Source organism: Cryptomeria japonica, chromosome 3, assembly GCF_030272615.1.
Source record: "Cryptomeria japonica chromosome 3, Sugi_1.0, whole genome shotgun sequence".
Classification (NCBI taxonomy): domain Eukaryota; kingdom Viridiplantae; phylum Streptophyta; class Pinopsida; order Cupressales; family Cupressaceae; genus Cryptomeria; species Cryptomeria japonica.
The window spans coordinates 264,133,108-264,155,504 of NC_081407.1; the positions used below are offsets into that span (position 1 = coordinate 264,133,108).

A 22,397-nucleotide genomic window follows, 5' to 3' on the forward strand; every position below is an offset into this window, starting at 1 on the left:
TTCACCATTAATTTACCATCCCCTAACATTTTTTCACATAAAAAAACTACCTCTTTAAGGTATATCTTTTTCTACTATACTCATGCCTCCATTTTCATGCTTTTCCTCACTCAATCTCTTACCCTAGGGTATCAACACTTCATCTCCATATTATTTCCTGCACATGTAAGGTTAGAGATAAATATTATACATTATTCCTGACCCATTCCACAAGAAACAACAACCACATAAAGTGGAATAGGTCACATTTGCATTGTGACTCTCAAAACTTCCCATAAACAATCACCTAGAGCAAATTTTAGGACAGCAAATAGAAGTGTATCAGATTTGAATGTAAAACCTTCAATAATAGTATCAAATGATATTAAAAACACTCCTTTACATTTCCAAATCCATTTTCAATCAAAATTGAAGCAAAGAAGAAGAGTTTCAGACCAATAAAGTGCAAATTTTAAACCAAAATTGCAAGGAAAACCTTGTATTTTTATTGCCAAACCACAAATTCTTACAATGCCAAGTAAATCCAACCCTCTACCTCTTCATTTTGGATCATAAAAAACATATCTAAACCTCTTCCCTTAATGGAAACTGAAAACCAACTCTTAACCACCCATACAACCACTTTTGGGTGTTTACAACTTTAATTTATTGTCAAATTGACACTTTTAGTTGTCAATTGACAAGTTTTTAATCTTTTTGCATCTTGAAACTTTCTAATAAACTTTATTAAATTAATATGGTCACACAAGACCTTATGAAACTTAAAATGCTCATTAAAAACCTATTCTACCCATTGAACCCCATTACATTACTCATTTTGACATTATTTGCCCAACATGACAATTTTGACAACTTATTACAAAATGACTCCTTACATGAGTTTGATGACTCCAAATGGCATTATTATCCATGTTTAAAATACCAAATGGTCATTTTAACCTCATAGACTTAATTATCTCATAAATATTCATTATGGCCTCATGGTGGCCAATCTTGTCTTGTGTGCTCTTGCACCATTTACCTACCCATTTTATTCCCAATCGCTCTATTAAAATGAATGCCCTGCCTCTCCTCCTAAAGAAATTATCATCAAAGAACTAATTTTGGAAGAATCTGCTTCTGAGAACTTAGCTTGTTCTTGGTCCACAGACTTTGAGTAGAACCCGAGAAACCCCAATGTCAATTTTACTACCCCTTCTTCAGCCTCTTTGGGTTCCCCTCATCCCCCCCTATTGATTACCCCCAGAAATTGTATTTACCATATATTAAAATGAAGTTTAATGAGCTTTGTGGTGCCTATAATAGGTGAAATTCCATCATTCACTGGCTTCTCAACCAATTTAATTTTGCTAAGAAAAAAAAACACAAGCTGGAGGCATTGGTATCTAGGCTAATGCTAGAGCTTCCAATTAGGCAATGGAAGATAAAGATGAAAGGGTTTGGTTGGCAGCTAATGATCTAGCAGAGAGGCTTGAGATATGGTATAATCTAGAAGAGCAAATTAAGGCTCTTAGTGACAAGGTGGACAAGAGCGAGAATACAAAGTATTATCATGGAGCTTTAGGGCAAACAGGAGACCTTAAAGAGGAAACTGGATGAGATGGTGGCTCTTAACAACAAATTGGCGAGAAAAAAATTGGCCTCTTTACAAGCTATCTAGGAAGAGATTGGTAGGAGACATGCAAAGAGGAAGCACTACCTGGATACGACCTTTGTTAATGCTTCATAACCAACCACTTCCATGGTCAAGGCTACTCTAGAGTCCCTTGCTATCTCACCAAGTGAAGAACCAAACAAAAGATTATCTTTTTCTGAGAAACTGAAACTGTTTTACTAGGACTAGCAAGCTAAAAAAAACACCACCAGGTAGAAAATATATTTGTGTCATTTGTTGGAGGTGCTCAATTTTTTGGTGTCCTTCAGTTTCTAGTTTCTGATTTAGTTTATTTTGTTTGTTTGTTCTAGTTGTTGGCTGGTTCTAGTTCTTTATTGTCATTTGTTCTAGCTGTTGGGAGCTCTAATTCCTCATGAGACCCCTGATCTTAGCTTAACAAGTGTTATGCAAAGGTTTAGGTCTATCCCATTGTATCTAATCAAAATAGTTAGGAAAAAGAATAAAGAAATAGAGTGGCTCAAATATACACTTAATAAAAACCCAACCTGAAAATCATTGAACTCTTTATAGCATTAATAGTCATAATACAATTTCAAGATTAAAACATTAATATGGAGATTGACACTCTAATCCTATAAAAAAAGTCAACATAATTTTCTAATAATATCACCTATGCACCTTATCTCAATCTCTTAATATATACATTCATAAGTACCAAAAAAATGCTTAAATGGCCCATAGGTCTAAGTAAGATTCCAAAAATATCATTATAAGATTTCTCAAGTCCCAAATAAGATTCCAAGTAAGATTCCAAAAATGATTAAATGGCTCATAGATCCAAGATTCCAAAAATATCATGATAAGATTTCTGTCGTCCCAAAAAAATAATAAATAATTAAAAGACCCCTTGATCAAAGTATCAAATTTTTCTTTTGAACTCATTATTTCTATTAAAAGATGCTTCAAGAATTTTATATTCTCACCTTGTTATTTTATTTTCCCACCTTTAAGTTAAAAATGATAATAAAACAAAAATGCTTTTGAGCCGGGCCATACCTTGCGTGTGAATGAATTGAAGTTTGCAGTATACGAACCCTAGAAGGTGATGATCCACGTTTTAGCTTTTTAATATATATATATTCTTTTCTTCAAAATTCAACATGGAGATCAATAAATCAGTTAACAAATGAACAGCAGCGAAATTTTCGATTAAACGTGATAAATCAGTCGTCAAATTAAATGTGTAGCGATTAAACATGATAAATCTCCACGTTATCAAATGAACAGTAGCGATTAAACATGATAAATGAGTAATCAAATTAAACGTGCATTATCTGCGTGAAGTGTGAAGCATTCCTCTCATTGTATATCCGAGAGATTCGGACCCATAATCTCAGTTTTTCTCTATAAAAGGAAGTAAACTACAGTTAGAGAGTCATTCAGATCTATACAAGGAAGTACATTGTTAGAGAGTTATTCAGATCTATAAAAGAAACTAAGTTTGTGAGTGAATCATTCCATTCTCTTCAACTCACACTTGGAAAATGGAAGCCCATCTCCACCTTTATGAGATGATGCTTTCTGCTGCAAAGCCCATGGCTCTCAAAGCTGTTGTCTTGCTTAACATCCCACAGATTATAGCCACACATGGTACACAAAATCCTCTCTCTGTTGATGACATTGCTCAACATATTTCTGCCTCTACAAAAGATAAGATTCCCCACAAGGAATACTTGTTTAGGATTCTGAGATTGCTGGCTTCTTGTGGGGTCTTCACCGAAGATGTAGATGAGCAAACCAAGCAAAGGAAATATGGGTTGAACAATGTTTCCAAACTGCTAGTGAAGGAAGGATATAGGGATTCCTGTGTGCCATTTCTGATGTTGCTGGCAGACAAAGCTTATGTGGATCCACAACACCATTTTCATGATGCTGTGTTGGAAGGGTGTCATCCCTTTATCAAAGTCCATGGCATGAATCCCTGGGAATATGTGGGTACAAATGCTGAAGCCAACAAGCTTTTTAATGAGGGGATGGCCTGCCATACAAAAGATGTCATGGCTTCTGTGGTGAAGATGTATGATGGGTTCAGGAGTGTGAGGACTGTGGTGGATCTAGCTGGAGGAGTAGGGTCTGGGTTGTCTGTTATTGTTTCTCAGCATCCACACATACAGGGCATTAACTTCGACTTGCCCCATGTCATTGCTACTGCACCTGCCATATCAGGTGAACAATCTCATCTCAATTTTGGGGTCAGGTATAAACCCTATGTTTTTAGGCTTTGAGTTGTTTAGATGGTTCATTTGAAAATGTACTAGCTTCTTCAATAGAAACAATCTATTAGTATAATATCAGATGAATAATGTAAACAAATCAAAACTTAAAATGTGTTGTTTAAACTCAACCTCATTTTTAGAATGGAAAAATAACTAGTTCTATCTTATTTGAAGATTTATAATAGTATTGATTGGTGCATTCATACTTATAAGAATATATATGCTGAAATATTTATTTGGAAGGAAAGTTTTTTAATGTTTTTTTTTACAATTTAAGTTATGTAAGAAGGAAATTTTTTCCTGTGATCCAATCCTATTAAAGAGACAATGTATATCATGTTTTAAAATAAATAAATAAATATCATTCACGATAGAGGCCTATATTTGAAAGATTAAGTTCAAATTTTATTTAATAAGTATTTTAATATAGTAAAAATATTTGTTTTATATAATATTATTATATAAATAATTTGATAAGTATGAAAATTTTCATTTTTTTCATAAATTTATGACTTTTATTCATTATTTCTTAATTATAGGAGTGGAGCATGTTGGTGGAAACATGTTTGACAAAATTCCTTGTGGAGATATAATTTTCATGAAGGTAAAAGCTTTTTCTTAAGAAACAACATACATTAGTCTCATATGACTTCTTATCTTTCTTTGTTACATTACACTATGTTTGTTTAGAGGTTCATATTATAATTATCGCATCCTTTTATGATTTATCTTTCTTTGGTACATCAATATACATTCTATGAAAGGTTTTTATTATATTTATTGCAGTGGATTTTACATGATTGGGATGATGAGAAGTGTATAGAAATTTTGAAGAAGCTCTATGAAGCAACACCAGAATATGGGAAGGTCCTAATTGTTGAAGCACTACTTGATGGTTCAGAAGGAAGCATAAATCGGCTAGGATTATTGTTTGACATACATATGACAATCTATACTATGGGTGGAAAAGAGAGAAGTGAGGAAGAATTTAGCCAATTATTTTTCAAAGCAGGATTCAAGAGCTACAATATCATGAAACTACCTTTTCTCCAAGTACTTATAGAAGTATCTAAGTCATAAAGCATACCTAAGATATCAAAATGTTAAGTTTTCCTTTAAATAATTCAATAAGTATCTTTATCTTAAGACATACTTTTATCTAACAATTTCATGTAACTATTCTAAAATGTCATTTTCTTTTGTAATGAACTGTTAAATTGCAAAGAAAATGATTTTAAGTTGTAAGAATATATTGATAATATATATGAATAAGGACATGATGTTTATGAGATGTATTAGATTGAATTTTAGCTTGTCTAATATTATTTTTTATATATGTAATGATGAAAATTGTAAAGCCATTATGTGATTAATGACTTGTGTATAAGTAGTATATTTTCAATAAAAAAATTAAAAAATTATATAAGCCTTGAATGGGTTTGATTATGTACATGTCGAGAACCTTTAAATTTCTTGTTTTCCATCTTAGACTAGAATCATGATGCAAAATTGACTTTATTAATGACTAATATATTACTATTATATTTTTCCATAAAATTTAAAAAAACTATATAAACCTTGAATGGTTCTAATTTTTTACATTACTAGAACCTTCAAATTTCTTGTTTTCCACCTTCAATCAAAATCATGATGCTAAATCGGCCCTACGCATTAACATCAGATTTAAAAATTAAGCTAGTTATTTTCATTTCTCACCCTCTCTCTTAAGTCAAACACACAATGTAAAGTTGACTTTTGTGCTTTTAAATTTTAATTTTAAAAATTGTATTCATTCCCTCCTCTTTCTATTGGTTTTTTCCCATTGACTTAATTCAAAATTTGTATTCATAAAATTAGAGTTCATTCCCTCTGCTTTCTAATAATCATTTTCTACTTCATTAAATATAAATTATATTCTAAAATATTGTTCGCTACTTAACTATTTCAACTTTGCAAAATTTGCTAAGTTGAAGTTGATGAGGTTATTCATGAACCTTGCATCTTACCCTTAGGAACTAGCATTTAGTCTTAAAATGGAAACATGTCAATAATCAAGATTTGTTGTTAGTCTTTATCATAAAGTTTTTTACAAATTCCTCAATGGTTCCCACCAATCTTCTTTTTTAAATAATTTAACTAAATATCTTCCATTAAAATAGCAAAATAAAACATAAACATATTTTATTCACTTTGATAAAAAAATGTATTACAGCCACCTCTAATAAATAAAGGTTTAGAAACCTCCAAAACATGCAACATTAAGAAGAGTGGAACCTAAAATTAGTCTAATGACCAAGAACCTGAAACATAATGGAATGGTGGAGAAATGAATAAGATTCCTATAATCTATATTTAGTTTGTAAGAGTCAAACTAGAGAAATTAATTAGATTCTTCCAAATTTCCCCTAATTTCTACCACTAATGCTTTAGCATACTCAAATTTCGTTGCTATTGACTATAGTCTCTTTCTATCTTTTTCTAGTGATTACAAAAAAATCTTGAAACTTACTTAAACCTTCTATTGTATAATGACTCCAAACCATATTTGAGATCTCTACATATTTTCTCGATAGTGATGCTTTTCATTTTGGCTTCCTCCAACTACTAAAACAATCCTTCAAACCATTGATTTTCATCTCTTCAAAAATTCAATCTAGAACTTATTGCAACTTGAACACTATCTACAAACATGTTACAAAACAATGATTTATTTTGACCCAAAACATTTGGTATTATTTTTGAATATTCAAACCTTTCATGGTTTCTATCATTTTTCGCATATGAAGATTTATACTTAAACAAATTTTAGACCATACTTGTAATATTTCCCCAATTTGATCCATAACTCCATCCACATTTTAAATTTCATTCATCCTATCATAGATTCATTCTTCAATTATTTGTTCCAAGACATTTCTTTTGTAGACTTATTTATCTGGTGCTTCTTCTTTTTAGTATTCTAAGAAGTGACAACTTCATCTCTGTGATGACACATTTAGCAACTTACATTTGACAAGAAAAACAACCAATGACATTAGATTTCTACAATTCAATATGTTCATAGTTCACAATTTTTGGATTCGATTGTGTGAGAGTTTTTTCATCAATGTTTCAGATCACACTCCATGACCCATCATCAGAATGAGAGAGGGTACATAAGAAAGAGAAAAACAAATTTTATTTTCTGCATACTCTGTTTTGATGATCTAGCTTCTTGGGCAGCCTTCTCAAGTAAACAATATAGTCCCTTCAACAGTGTCTCCTATCCTCTCTTTCTCCTCTAACCAATGATCGTTTCTCTCAAACAATCGAGACCTTCTAACCTACTCTGATAACTGTGAATTAGATTGAGATTTCTCTTACAAAAGAAATTCAAACTTCAGCTCTCCCTGATCTTCTTTTCTGCTTTGATACCAAATTATAACAACTTCAATAAAAGGCAACAATATCCTTATGTTATAGCAGTTCTACACCACCATTATCCCAACTTATTCAAATGCCTCAAAATTATGCAGACTTCTAAATTTTGGCTATGATACCACTTTGAAAATAGGGAAGAATGTTTGCTACAACCAATAAAAACACAAACAAATATTGTTGTCTATGATACAAAAAGCATTACAACCACCTCTAATAAATAAAGGTTCAGAAACCTCCAGAACATGCAAAGTTAAGAAGAGTGGAACCTAAAATTAGTCTACTGACCAAGAACCTAAAACATAATGGAATAGTGGAGAAATGAATAAGATTCCTACAATTTATATTTAGTCTTTAATATTTAGACTTGATAATTTAATTAAATTCTTCCAACATCAAACATATTTGTGGATGATGACTCCATTTTATTCACCATCCAACAAAAAAATCCTTTTCAACTGTAAAGTAGAATGACTATAGGACTATTAATCTACTTCTATGACCACCCCAAAAAAGGAATAAATAGATGTACCCTTGCTAATCCAAAAGATTCATATCTTGCAATCAAATAAAATCTAAAAAACTTTTGAATACTTTTCTTCTTGCTCAATGACCCCTCACTAGTACAACCTTCAACGGGTTTGAGATAACTTTTAATTGAATTTCTAATTCATAATTGTACACAACTACTCTCTAGACAAATATTTTCTAAACACATGCTAACTCTATGGAACTCTTTTGAATGGTACACTACAGTGCATGTTGATTCATGTTTAACTGGCCCAAAAGTGAGCACCTTGAGCATATAGCTCAAACTTCAAATTAAATATAGATACAAATTGATCTCAAGTGACCTTTCCAATCCATCATTTGTCATCCTCCTTATAGTCAACCATTTCCACTAATTAAAGGTCGGCACATCATCAAGGTGTAAACCAAAAAAAATGGATTTTACTATGATCTTGAAAAGATGATTTAACCAAGAAAATCTCTAATAGAATATTTTACCAAAAGCAACAAAGAGAAATTTCCTATATGCTTGTTGAATCCATCAAAACTTGTATATGAAGAGTCCCTTGATATCTTTTGATTGATGGCAGTGCCTCCTAGGTTGTAGTACCCTTCCATGCTTTGCTTCAGATGCTTATTACTTTGACTTGTTAAACTATGTTTGACTCATTATGTGTGGTTCATTTAATTTGTTTATGTATGGATACATTCATGTGATCCATGTCATTGAACTATTTTATGATGCTTATATGTTTTGGGACATGATTATTGTTATGCTTTATTTGAGATAGACATATTGGTGTTGGTGATGATATACTTATGACTTGGATTATATATTGGTGATTCATTATGATGCTTAATGAGATGTTAATCTATGTTATAATGTTATTATTTGATTAATGATGATATTGATGCTTATGGATCTTATGTTTAGAATAGATCTTTACTGTATTATTTGCTTGGGGATTAGGGTGAAATGAATGATTTCATATTACTCATTCATGAGTGAGCCATACAAGGTCACAATTTCCTTTCACTAGATGGAATTGTGTGTGTGTGTGTGTGTGTGTGTGTGTGTGTGTGTTTGTATACAACATGTTTTGTGTAGGTTGCAAGTACCAAACATCGATTCCACTTGGTTCCACAAGTTTGAGCATGTTTTTAAATCCCAATGGTGGTACGGGAGATAGTAGAAGGCCCAAAATGTATCTAACCCTAGCCATTGTCCTAACCCAAGGATAATTATCAAGTCTTTATTTTATCCTGTCGGACGCAAGTCATCTAGACAATATCTGATCACCTTGTTGTCAGTGATAAGTCTTGTTTTGATATCGGTATTATTTTATGATTTATTTGAGTGTGTAGGATTTTATGTTATTTTAATTGTAATTTGAGTGTTATAAATTAATTAACAATTAATTATTGTTTATTGTTGTTTTAATTATATTTTTAAAATAATAAATATACTCCATTATTGGATATTATTTATTAAGTAATTTATTATTGAGCATGTGACTTTTTTTATTATGGGAATTATTTTACTGTGGGAAATTATAATTTATTGTGGAATGGATTGTTCTATTTTTATTTTATTTTTGGTGGAACTAGTTGTCCTATTTTTATGGATAATTATATTTTTAGTTGGAATTAATTATTTATTCTTTGCTTGGTAGTCAAGTGGGACTTAACTATTTTTAGGGGATTTTTGATTGGTGATTTAATATTTTTAATAATTATTGTTTAATTATTTTGTGGGCTTTTTTATTTTTAAAATTAATTTAATATTATCGTTTTAATGTTATTTTGTATGGTTTTCAAATTAATGTTTTTGACCTTATTTTTGTTAGCTTTATTTAGGTGATAATTATTTTTTATTTATTCTTTATGAGAGTATATTTTGGAAGTGACCTTTTATGAAGTTTTATGGAAGAATTATTACTATAATTTGTGGAGAATTTTTGAGAGAGATTTTTGTATCGTGGAATTGCAGAAGGGTTTGCAACTTTGCAATGTTGATTGAAGATTGTTTTTTTCTAATTTGTCTAAAGCATGGATTCGATTTCTTGAGATTGACTGTAGGATTTTGTTGCTGATTGGAAAGGGATTCATGTTTCAGAATTTGTCTACAATTTTCTATCTTTCTTCATAGGCTTCCAAGTAGGTTTCTATTTCCCAGTTTTAATTTCAACTTAATTTGGAGTTTTAGTTACAATGAATTATTAGGGGGATTTGAGAATGTGTATTTGATTGTAGTTACTATTTGAAATCAGTTTTTAATTATGTTATGAAAAGATTGCAGTTGGCTTAATCCCTGTATGAAACCCTTTGGTTTTTTTGTGTTTTAAGGATGTTATCAAGCCCTTTTCAAATGAATCTTTGTCAAATTTTGATTAGAGTCCTTATTAAAATTGCACAACAATTTGGACTCAATTGCACAACACATTGGACTCAACTATGAAACAAATTGGAATCAATTGCATGGATTTGGGCTTCAATTGTATGGACTCAAAAGCCCAGTTTTGCAGCTTTCGTGACCAATTGTGCAACTTTTCTAGGTTTGTCTCAGTTTATAATTTTGATCTAATTTTGACTCCCAGCTAGTCTGAGAGGCTTAGGGTGATTTTGTTTCTTGTCAAATTTGGATTTTTGCATATGATTATACTTAATTTGATTCGATCGGTGTTTATATTCCCTTTCATTTTTTGGCTTGTGAAAAGGAACAATGCTTTTGGGGTTATGAATCAATTTCAGTACTTGACCTTGTGATTGGTCCTTGAATGGAAGTCCTATTTAAAGATTGTGCAATCTATTCATATGTATAGCTTCACAATGTTCCTATTTGTATATCATATGTTTTATTATGCTTATTTTGAGCCATAGAGGATAGGTTATCTAGGTAAATTAAGGGGGAGTGGCTGTCTATGGGGGTCGAGGCCCTGAGCAGTTACCAGGGTAACCCATAGTAGTGTAGATTAATAAGAGATAACATTAATAATAAAAATTTGGGTGGGGTTTTACACACTAATAAGATAATTTTTGTACCTATCTCATGGCCTCGTGTTCTTGTATAGATAGATAATGAGATTGGGAATCCCTATCTGTCCGAACAGGCATCGGAGCTGGCACGTTGTGCAATACCTTGTCTTTATGGAAGTATTGTATAGTACCACATGAGTTCTCGATGGGAGCCAGGATTTGGAGTTAGAAGAGGGTTAGATTGCCAAGATAATTTGTGAGAGGCTATAATGACACTCTCTCCTTATGTATCTCGGTATTTTATTGTATTAGTTTTTATGTGGAAGTCTCTTGGAGTCTTTTGTTAGTTCTATAGAGGTTTTGATTGTTATCCTTTCTTTAGAAATATTTTTGGATGTGTAATAACCCACCATACTTAACTCAACAAAATGCGACCTCTTTTTTTTATGTGTTTAATTTAATCATTGTGTTTGATTCAATCGCATACTCTGGGCATCCATCCATTTGGATTAGGCATTCATCCATCTGGGATGATCATCTAACTATACAGGTTAGGAATTGTCCATACGGGACATAAGATTTCATTTATCCAATACGGGATAGGCATCTACCCATACGAGGTAGGCATCTATCCAATCGAGATAGGAGGTGCTCTGGCTAGAGACTTAGACTCATCGGGACCATTCGGGTCCTGAGCCACTCACTAAGTACTACACTCTTCTAATAGGAGTGCACCGAGGTCGCCGTCCTTAGGAGTAATTAAATAACATAATACAAGCTTGAATTTCACCTCAGAATTTGGCTCAAAGCCTCGGGAAGTCAAGCGAATCCATACGGGATTCCTTCCGAGTATGCAATGAATTACTTTTTCTTTTATATTATACTTATCTTTCAAATTAGGATTCTACTCAATCCTTCTTTTTACCAACCCTAGACCCCACCCACGAACGCCTGAGTACTAGGGACAACTCTATCCCAAGACTGCCTACATACCCGTTTCGACACAAGATCAAGGCATAAAGTATGTAGTTCATTTTTCTACTCTATGGTTTGAAGTAAACTGATTAGTGGGTACGCTACCCTTTCTAGGGTCAATGTCCTAGACAATTTCTCTACGGTTGCTACCCATGGTGGTAGCACTTAAGCAAAGGCTCAAGGTGGCCTATTGCTTGTGGCCTAAAACAACTAGATCTTAATACCTATCATAAGCGTCACCCTTGACCAATTGTCAATCGACAACAATTCTTCAAGATTAAAACAATTTCATAAAAGCATTTCACTCAAACAACCTTAAGGGGGTTTACTATGGTTTAACTCAACCGATGAAAAATCATTTAAAGATTATCTTATTAGATTATCAATCCAAGGGGGATTACCCGCCCCTTGGATTTTAACTTCCAAGTGTCCCTTATTACTCCCCGACGATTTATAGGGACGATGCCATAGATGTCGTTGATGCAGCTTTATTAGGTGTTAAGTGCAGTAGTTCAACACAATGACATTACCCGTAAGCATGACCCAGAGGCACTGTATATACCGAATGCTGCTAGGTTTTGGTTTCCAACTTCCTTTATTTAGATTTCTAACTCAGAAGCTATGAAAAACATCATGCTTGAAAACAATTATGAATTGAATGTACACAATTGCAAGGTTTTAATTCATTGAAATAACTACTTGATGGCATTCAATTACTACTTGATAGAATTACCACTCTTCTACAACTAAACTATTTACTATATGATTGCACGATAAAGACGATTAGGAACTCACGTATTAAAATGTGTAATTGCATTTGGAAATGTAACTTGATCATGAATGCAAATTAATATATATATAATTCGATGGTGTCAAAACAATAGTGTTATTTACATGCAAAATGAAGCAATGTTTACTTCTATCACGAGAATAATTAGTTATAGCATTACTAGTTCAAAATGAACAATTAGTTTGGACTTTTGGCAATTTGGATCATGTTTTTAAATGAATCTAAATATTATCGATTAAGTAACCCAATAATCACCAATGGTAATTATACACATAAATTTGGAATTACAATTTCCATATACAATGATCCTAATTACTTATAAATTTTCTAAATTTAAATCTACTAACTTAAAGATAAATAACAATTAAACTTTAAAATTTAACTAAGTAAATATTAACGATTTTTTTAAAATTGAATCTTAATATACATAAAAAAAAATTAATTAATGCAATAAGGCACGAGGCTCTGTTTAAGGTAATGGGGAGTGGGAAGGGGCTCACGTGTCCCACCATCACTACGGATCTGCAGGCGCAGGCTCGTAGTGATGAGGGGACCGTCGTGGTCCCCCCCACTACCCTGCGGCCACTGTTGTACCAGTGACCACAGGTTAGTGGAGGGTACCACTGGGTACCCCTAACTTGCGGTATTAACTCCGCCCATCCCCTCCCTGCAACAGTCCACTAACCCATGCAAAATTAATTTCGCCATACGATTTCGCGTAATGTGTTTGCATAAAATTTTTTAATGATAGTTTAAATACTTATATATATATATATATATATATATATTTGTGTGTGTGTGTGTGTGTGTGTGTGTGTGTGTGTAGTTTCCAATTTATTTAAGCACAGAAAGTAGTATTTAACCAATATATGAGAGATAAAAAAATATTAATGTATACAAAATAAGAATAAGGACTTATTTACAGGAATGAATAACACAAACGATTATTCATAGAGAGATTTACACCTCAATTTCAACTGTTATTCCTAGAGAGAAGTATATAACCAGATATAAAAATATTAATGTAACCAAATGAGAATAAGGATTTATTCACAGGGATGAATAACATAGAGGATTATTCACAGAGAAATATATTCCTCCATTTCAACTAATATTCATAGAGAGAAGTATATAACCAAATAAAAGAAAATATTTATGTAATCAAATGAGAATAAGGATTTATTCACAGGGATGAAAATAAAATAGAGAAATAATTTGTTCCAGCGATGTACAGATAACCAATTTATCACAGAGCTGGGATATACAAAGCTTTCAAAGAAAATTTTCAGGAGTTAATATTCATAGAAAGGGATTTATATTTTATTTCCATAGAGTACAACGAAGTTTATATTTTATTTCTAGACGTCTTTTGGTTCACAGGGCTCTTAAGAAATTAAGATTCATGGGAAAATCTACATTCAGAGAGAGGAATGGATTTATTTCTACATTCACAAAGAGAAATGAGGGTCAGTGCAAGAAGATGAGTCCACTTTTTGGTCAAAAAGTGGAAGTGTTTTCCCTGATTTTCAGATTTTGTCTCATTTGAGCTTAAATTTTGAAACACTTAGAGATTGAATCTTGGAAAAAGTTAGTAATATTAAAAATAGCCCTCTGAGTGTAATTTCTAAATATGTAATTTATTTTAATACCCACATAATAAAAAATAACTTTTTGAATGGAGTTCTGAAAACTATGTTTTAAAAATGTTTGTTTCAGGACCATACCATGCATGTGTACGACACACACTTTTTGACACAATTAAAATTATTTTCTCAAACTGTTTTGGGAATTGGTTTGTAACACACTGAAGATTGATGAGCATATTTTTCTGTATTTTTTAATGGCCGTAATTATCTTTTTAAAAATTTGATGTGTACGACCCACATAATTTGATGTAAACTTAACATTTTTTTATTTTTTTATTTTTAAATACAAAATAATTTTGTGTAGAGTGATGACATATAATTTTTTTTCCAAAATTCTTTAAAATAAAAAAGTTATTAAATTAACAAAATTAGTTAATATTTCAAATTTATGGACCCGATTTAGTATAAATTAAATGAAAAATAGTTAAAATAATCAATTTTTAAATAAATTTACATATTTAGAATCTAGATAGTATAATCTGAAATGGGTTTTAATTTTGTATAAAAATTCTTTGATTAGAGGCACATAAACTATTTCAAAAGTTCATATTTGTACTTTCATTCATGGAGATTTGAATTTGCAGGTCCGTGTCTCAGGTGTGGCCATCCCAGGCCTATCTCGAGCCTAATCTCGAGCCAAGTGGTAGGTTGTGGAATCAACTTCCACAAAACGGGCCCACGTTTTCAAACAAGGGCGGCTTGTGGAAAAAAAAGGAAAAATGCGATTTAGAAACGGGGGCCCGTTTTTAAAAATGGGCCCCCGTTTTATTTAAAAGTGGGCCCCCATTTTAGAACAAAATGCGAGCCCATTTATTTTTGCTTCGGACCCTCATTACCTTTCGGCTCAGGAGCCCGAAGCATAAACGGGCCCCCGTTTTTTGAAAACGGACCCCAGTTTATAAGAGTGCGTTTTCCAACACGTGGACTTCTGCAAATTTGTGACTCATTACCTTGCACTTGCCCATGAATACATGAGATTTATATCTTATTATCAGGCATTTTCTGTAGGGGGGTAATATTTTAACGTAAAAAAGGAATTGCATTTAAATTTCCAATCCAGTAATGGCTTTGAGAGAAGTAAAGCAAGAACTGATATTTTCTAAAGAAAATTAAACAAATAATAAGTTGTCTTTCACATGCAAGCAAGATCTAATATTTCTTCTCTAAGGAAAAATAAAACAAATAAATAAGCTATCTTTTCACTATTACCCCTTAAGAAGGATTTACCACAAAAGAAATTTTTTATAAAGGAAGATCTAGAAGCTATATATTTGGATAATACCATTTTCTCATATGGGAATGTGAAATAACAAGAAGAGAACCTAGCTTATCGAAGTTCGATGTTGAATCCTCTCCAACCTTCTAGCTATCCTCCTTAGATCCTTCCTTGCCACTTGAGAGAAATCTTTCAAACAATAACTTAACAATCCTGCAACGAATATGAGGCTACCAAAGAAGATCCTACTACTAAAACTTGGGAAATTTTCTTTGAAACAAAATCAACACCCTTCTTTGAAACTTGCATACAATTTTATAAGAAAAATCCCTCAATTCCACTATCTAGAGAATTTAATTAAAAAAAGAGATTCTTTTCCAATATTGGACTCATGCAAATTGATTAAAAACTTAGTGGGGGAGTTACATGCAAGGTGGTGGAGATTCCTCTATAAGCTTTTAATTCCTCCTACAACATGTGCCATAATTGGGAGTGGAAAAAAATAAAAAAAATAAAAAAAAAAATAATGCCTTTGAATTATACTCTCCAAGTGTGTGTGTGTGTGTGTGTTTATTATTATTTTTATTCTTTTATAACATTTATTCAATCATTTTTAATAGCTTAACCAAAAAAAACATAATAGAATTGCATCAAATCAAAAAGTGATAAAGGAGGGTTGTGATAGGATGTTCTTTGGTTGTTATCCTTACTTCCTTATCTTGTTCAATGGTATCTTCTGTATCTTGGTTGTGGTTTGTGTTCATTTCTTTTATCCCTAACCTTCTTGCTTGTTGTTTGGGGCCTTGTGTCTATCTCCAACATGGGGGGTGGACCTCCAGGTTCCACATGGTTGGGTAGCAGTGTTTACCAACCATTGGGGTTTTTGGAGTTCTTTTTTGTGAGTGGCTTAATGGATCTTACCTTGTATTCTAGTGTTTTTGCATTCATTTGCAGATTATTCTAACATTGCGATGTATTTGTCATGTATCTTCTAGAAGTGTTGTAAAGAAACATGTAATTATATATTTGTATTTCTAAATTGGATATTCCAAGTAGAAGATTTGTAGTTAGACTATTTTGCTAGAAGTATTTGTAATAATGGATATCTTGTAAGTGGTTTTTCTCACATGGATTTTATGTATGTTCTTAATCTTTATGAAGGTTATCATAGGAGTCTTTCATTTGGTGTTTTAAAACAAACTTGGCATAGACCTTTATGAAGAGTTAAATGATTTATGATTAGGAGTGTATGTGATTAAGAAAGACAATGTATCCTATTAAAGATGTTTATGTGATTTCATATAATGTAATGGAATTCGGTTATTTTCCTTGTGATTAACTTAGTGGTCTTTAGTATAGGTTAGGAAGTGTTTCTTAGTAGAAAAGTTAGGGACTTAGAGATTTGTCATGAGATGTGATTAAATTTTCCACTTAATATTGTTGTGATTCATCTATGTTATGTAATGTATTTACTTAGTGCTGCAATGAGCTTAATGATGTATGATGTTTCTTTATTAAAAAACATTTGTTGTGTATTGGTTTATTAGTTATTATTACTCTGGGGTTCCCTATCAGGGCATTACAACTTGGTATCAAAGCCCATGTTCATACACTAGGTACTCTAGTTTCATATGGACCCATTATGTTATCTTTGTAGAAATGTTCCTTTGATTGTATTTATTGGATTCAATCCCTCTTTGTTCTCTTTCTTAGTTAGACTTTGGAACCTCACTTTATACGCATGTCTTGTTGGCTATTAGGACCTCCTTAGTGTAGAGGTTGATGGTGAGGTAATTTTTGTAGAACTAAGCTAAAAACTCATTGGGAAGAATCACCTGAGGTTCATCAAGAGGAACAACACCATAATCATCAAAATGACCACGGAGTTGAGCAGTAGGGTGAGAATCAGCAGGGTGGTTTAGAGGGTCCTTAGTTGGTCAATTTATTAAAAAAATTCTTGCTCATTTGGAATCTTATTGGGAGATTCCTTAGTGAGTCCATCATCAGGAGAGTGAGAGGTCATGTACTCCTATAATATAGTATTAGATAATGATGCCATTCAAGCTAGACACGTGAGGGACCTTCTCAAGTCTCAACCACCATCTTTTGATGACATTGGCACTCGATTTGAGGCCAAGATTTGGCATACTGATTTGGATAGGTGTTTTTCAATGCATCCTGATAATAGTAACAATAAGGTCAAGTGTACTATCATACACCTTAGAGAGTTTGCATCTACATGGTGGTGCATAGAGGAATAGAAGCTTCATCTTGAACTTGTTTCAGTATCTTGGGAAATATTCTTGGAGAGTTTTTATGCTTGAATCCTATCTGACCATTGGAGATAAATGAGAGAAGATGAGTTCCATGATTTGCACTATATTTCTATGTCCATAGTGTAGTATTAACGATGCTTATTCAAGCTTAAGTAGTATGTGAATATTCCAAATGATGAGGCTATGTTAGTACAACACTTTATTTGGGGTCTCAATCTCTACATCAATGGTGGAGTTCGAGTTTTGTAACCTAAGACTATGGAAGCCATATTCAAGAAGACACAATTGATAGAGGAGAACCTAGCCTTGTCTCTTAGAGATCAATCAGGTGTTTAGGTGGGTAGTGCCCTACCACTGAGTTCTAATGTGAGAGATAATCAATTTTAGGCATTAGGACCTAACAAGAATTTTTTGGTGCCTTTGAAGGGAGGATAGTTTAAGAAGAAATAGAAGAACTCTCAACACACTTGTGGCTAAGCTTTTCAGTTATCAAAGGATCGCAATCATCCTATTCAGTCTATTCAGAGTGCACCATAGTTCTCTAGTAGAAGTATTGTTTAGTAGTCTAGTGCACCTTCCAAAGGTAGAGGTTATGGCAAGGAGGATGTTTTACATGCAGTCAGTAGGGTCACATTGTAGTTCATTGTCCTCAGATGATCACTTATGTACCTAGTTAGAGACCAATTGTTTATGAACCCACTATTGGAGATGTTGGTAGATCTCATCGAGTATTTGCAACAATTGATAACTGTTAGGCTAAGCATCAAGGAACAATGATTCAAACATCATGTGTGTTATGTGGTATTCCTATTTCTATCTTTTTTGACTTTGGTTTTTTTTATTCTTTTATTTCCCTTTCCCTAGTTGAGAGATGCGGGTTAGTGCCAACAAGGCAAGAAGATAGGTGGCAAATAGAGTTGGAAACAAGGTCTAAGGTGGTTGTATATTCTATTGTTCATGGTTGCATGCTAGATTAAGGAGTCTTCACCTTCATTGTAGATCTTCTTATTCTTATTTTGGGATCCTATGGAGTAGTGTTGGAAATGGATTGGTTGGATGAGCACCAAGCTCACATTGATTGTCGGCATAAGATAGTGTATTGTGTAGATGGTATCAATAGTAGTGTAGAGATAGTAGGGATTCAGAGACCCATTTCCCTACATATGATCTCAGCTATGCAATTGAAAAAGTATATGTGTCAGGGATGTCAATTATTTGCTATCATAGTGAATGACATAGATGAGTATGACAATTAGAAGATATCTCTTGAGAGTCATTCTATTCTTGAAGAGTTTGCGGATGTGTTTCAAAGGAAATTATAGGAATTCCACCTAAGTGTGACATTGGTTTCCAGATTGATCATGTACCTAGAGCTTTACCTATTTCGAAGGCACCATATCAAATAACCACTTAGGAGTTGAGTGAAATTCAATTGCAATTGGAGTTGTTGTCTAAATGGTACATTCCTCCTAGAGTTTCCCCATGGGGAGCACCTGTTATTTCTATGAAGAAGGATGGATCCCTTCATTTGTGCACTGATTATCGACAGTTGAATAAGGTGACAATGAAGAACATATATCTTTTGTTGAGGATAGATGATCTCTTTGATCAAATCAAAGGAACTAAGATGTTTTCAAATATTGATCTTAAGTTGGGGTATTATCAACTTCACATTCATGATAATCACATTCATCAAACAACTTTAAGTACCCTTTATGGACATTATGGGTTCACAGTTGTCCCATTTGGTTTGACCAGTGGTCAATCGGTTTTCATGAGTTTGATGAATGTGGTGATCCACAAGTACCTTGAATGGTTTTTTCTAGTGTTTCTCAGTGAAATTTTTATTTATTCAAGAACTATGGAGGAACATGAGGTGCACTTGCATCAAGTGTTGCAGTGTCTTCAAAATAATCACTTGTATGCCAATTCACCTAAGTGTGAGTTTTTCTAGATATAAGTGAAATACCTTGGTCATGTTATCTATGGTGAGGGTATAGAAATGGATCCCTCTAAGATTTAGGATATTGTGGAGTGGCTAGCACCAACTAATGTGTTAGAGGTTCACAATTTCATGGGTTTGGTTGGATACTATAGATGCTTGGTGAAATATTTTTTGAGGATAGCTCATCCTATCACTTCACTTAAGAGGAAATAGAGGAAGTTTGAGTGGATAGAGAAATGTGAAAAATTATTTTAGACTCTTCAAGAACATTTGACCAACGCTCCTATTTTGGTGGTTCCTAATCTACAAGGTGACATTGTAGTTTGTACCAATACTTCTCTGGAGGGTATAGGGGCAGTTCTTATGCAAGATGGTTGTATGATATCCTATGAATCTCACAAACTCAAGGATCATGAGTTGAACTACCCTACCCATGATCTAGAGCTAGAAACAATTGTCCATGCTCTTATGCATTGGAGACATTTTCGTTTGGGTCACCGATTTGAGTTGCACACTGATCATCGTAATTTGCAGTACATCTTCACACAACTGAACCTAAATTCTAGGCAATGACATTGGATGGAGTTCCTATGCGAGTATGATTTTGATGTTCATTATATTCAAGTAAAGGAGAATGTAGTAGTAGATGCCTTGAGTAGGAGGAGACAAGAGATGTTTGTGTTGATTCTTGGTGTTGATTTACGGAGTAAGATTCTTGAGGCACCTCCTTTGGATCCTTGGTATCAAGAAGTGAAAGAAGAGGCAGAGTCAAAGCAACCTTTAGAGGGTAGATATGTGGTTATGTTAGGATTTCCATAGATACTGAGAGGGGGGGGTGAATCAGTATCTAACCGGTTGTAATATTTTCTTAACTTAAAACATGTAGAGCATATTAATACTGTGTATTGGTAAACATAAAGTAATGCAATAAACAGAGACAAAAGAAGCCACATGAAAACACACCATAACACAATATTTTAACGAGGAAACCCAGTGTGGGAAAAACCTCGGTGGGATTTGTGACCCACAATATTCACTTACTGGCCAATAAGAGAATATTACTGCTACAAGAGGGGCCTGCACATGCAGGAAGGCCAAGTGCTTAGAGCTCACTACTCAATTACAAAATGAGAAGTCTCTCTAACTTTCAAAATATATTATATAAATCCAGTGTCTTGTACTGCTTCAAAATAGCATCTATAATGCCAGATCCAGTACCGGTTTCTGCTCTGCTTCATACATAAACCCTTAACCTATAATTTGCATAATAGGTCTACCTTATTTCGCCTAATTACATTCCTCTATCTCTTACAAAATGTTCTACAATGATCTCTCTTATATAAGAGTCATTTTACAAATTGCCAAGTAGGCTTACAATGATTTTTCAATAATAAACAAAATATATTAACAATAAAATTCCTGTCGGCTTCTGTGTCGGTATGCTTCCTTTCACTGCCGGTGCCGGTGGTTTGCGTGCCAGTGTAGAATCTAACTTTGCTAGTGCTGGTGGTTTTCCTTGCTGGTGTCATAGGATTGTAAGGTTGCCATCAATGACAAAACCTTCAATCACCTACAATGTCTCATTGGAGTGTGCATTTGCCAACAATCTCCCCCTTTGGCATTGATGGAAACACTCATGAGAAAAATTCAGAAGTGTATCCAAAAAGTGAAGTCCAAAAATTGTTACCAAAAATGTGTGCTCCCCCTGAGTAGATGATCCCTAAGTTATTGGATTTTTCTCATACCACTACTCCCCCTTTGGCATCAATGACAAAGGTTGTCAAAGTGTCAATAGAGTGTAGTTTTCTTTCTCAACCTTGTAACCGGTTGGTTTCAATTTGAAAAAGTTCTACCAGAACCAAATTCAAGTTCTCAATGAACTTTTTACTATCTTTTATTGCGGCCTCTATCCTCTGAAATGTATCGGTGAGGTGTTGCATTTGCTCTGTCGGTGTTTTATGTCCTTGTACTAATGCATTAGATATTTCTTTCCTTAAACATGCGAGGTAGTCCAGCTTTAGACTTAATCTCCATTTCAGATCCTTAGCCTTACTTTTTATTTTCTCCTTTTCTCTTTCTAGCTTTAGTAACTCTTCCTCAAGACCTGTTATCTTTTTCTCAACAATTGATAATGAATCAGATGAATTAATAAAATTGTCAGCTAGCTTATTAATTTCGTCTTGTATATTTCTCATTTTCTTGTCTATGTCAACTATCAAAAAGTTTGTCTTACAAGTGTCTCTGAACTCCTTAAGTGTATTGCACGGTTCCAGTAGAAGTGTGTCAAACTACCTTGTATACTTCTTTATTTGTTCCTCAAAGAATTTATGTTTTTCTTTTATCTAACTTTTCTTTGAATGCTTCCTCCTTTATTTGTTCAACTGTCACTGTGTTGTTAGTAATATACTTAGACAAAGTGTCAAGTTGACTCAAAGAATCCTTATTATCTACATTGCATTTTGGAGCTATCATCTTCGAAATTGGAATTGTGTCATCTATAGTTTTATATGCCTGTGAATTACAATCTGTTATTTTCTTTATAGAATCTAAAAGAATTTCAGTTACATTTGTTGATTTAAATCTTGCAGTTGAAGAGCTAACATTCTGAATTCTACCAGTGGGAGCAATATCCTTGCTTGCAGTGACCTCTGGTAGGTCAGTCTGAGTTTCCATTTCCTCAAGCAATGGTTTGTTTTGCTCAGTAGTTGCCGGGGCACTGATTCTGTATTAACCTATTCCTATGTTGGAGCCTGTT

At 33.2% G+C, this 22,397-nt stretch overlaps 1 protein-coding gene across 1 annotated transcript; it reads left to right on the forward strand.

Annotated features, from left to right (window-relative positions):
• The first annotated feature begins 3,084 nt into the window (after positions 1-3,084).
• On the forward strand, positions 3,085-4,977 carry LOC131066813 (caffeic acid 3-O-methyltransferase 3-like). Its single transcript, XM_058001663.2, has 3 exons — positions 3,085-3,841; positions 4,431-4,495; positions 4,678-4,977. Exons 1-3 carry the CDS (start codon positions 3,160-3,162, stop codon positions 4,969-4,971), a joined length of 1,041 nt encoding a protein of 346 aa, XP_057857646.2. The 5' UTR covers positions 3,085-3,159; the 3' UTR covers positions 4,972-4,977.
• Positions 4,978-22,397: the final 17,420 nt, after the last annotated feature.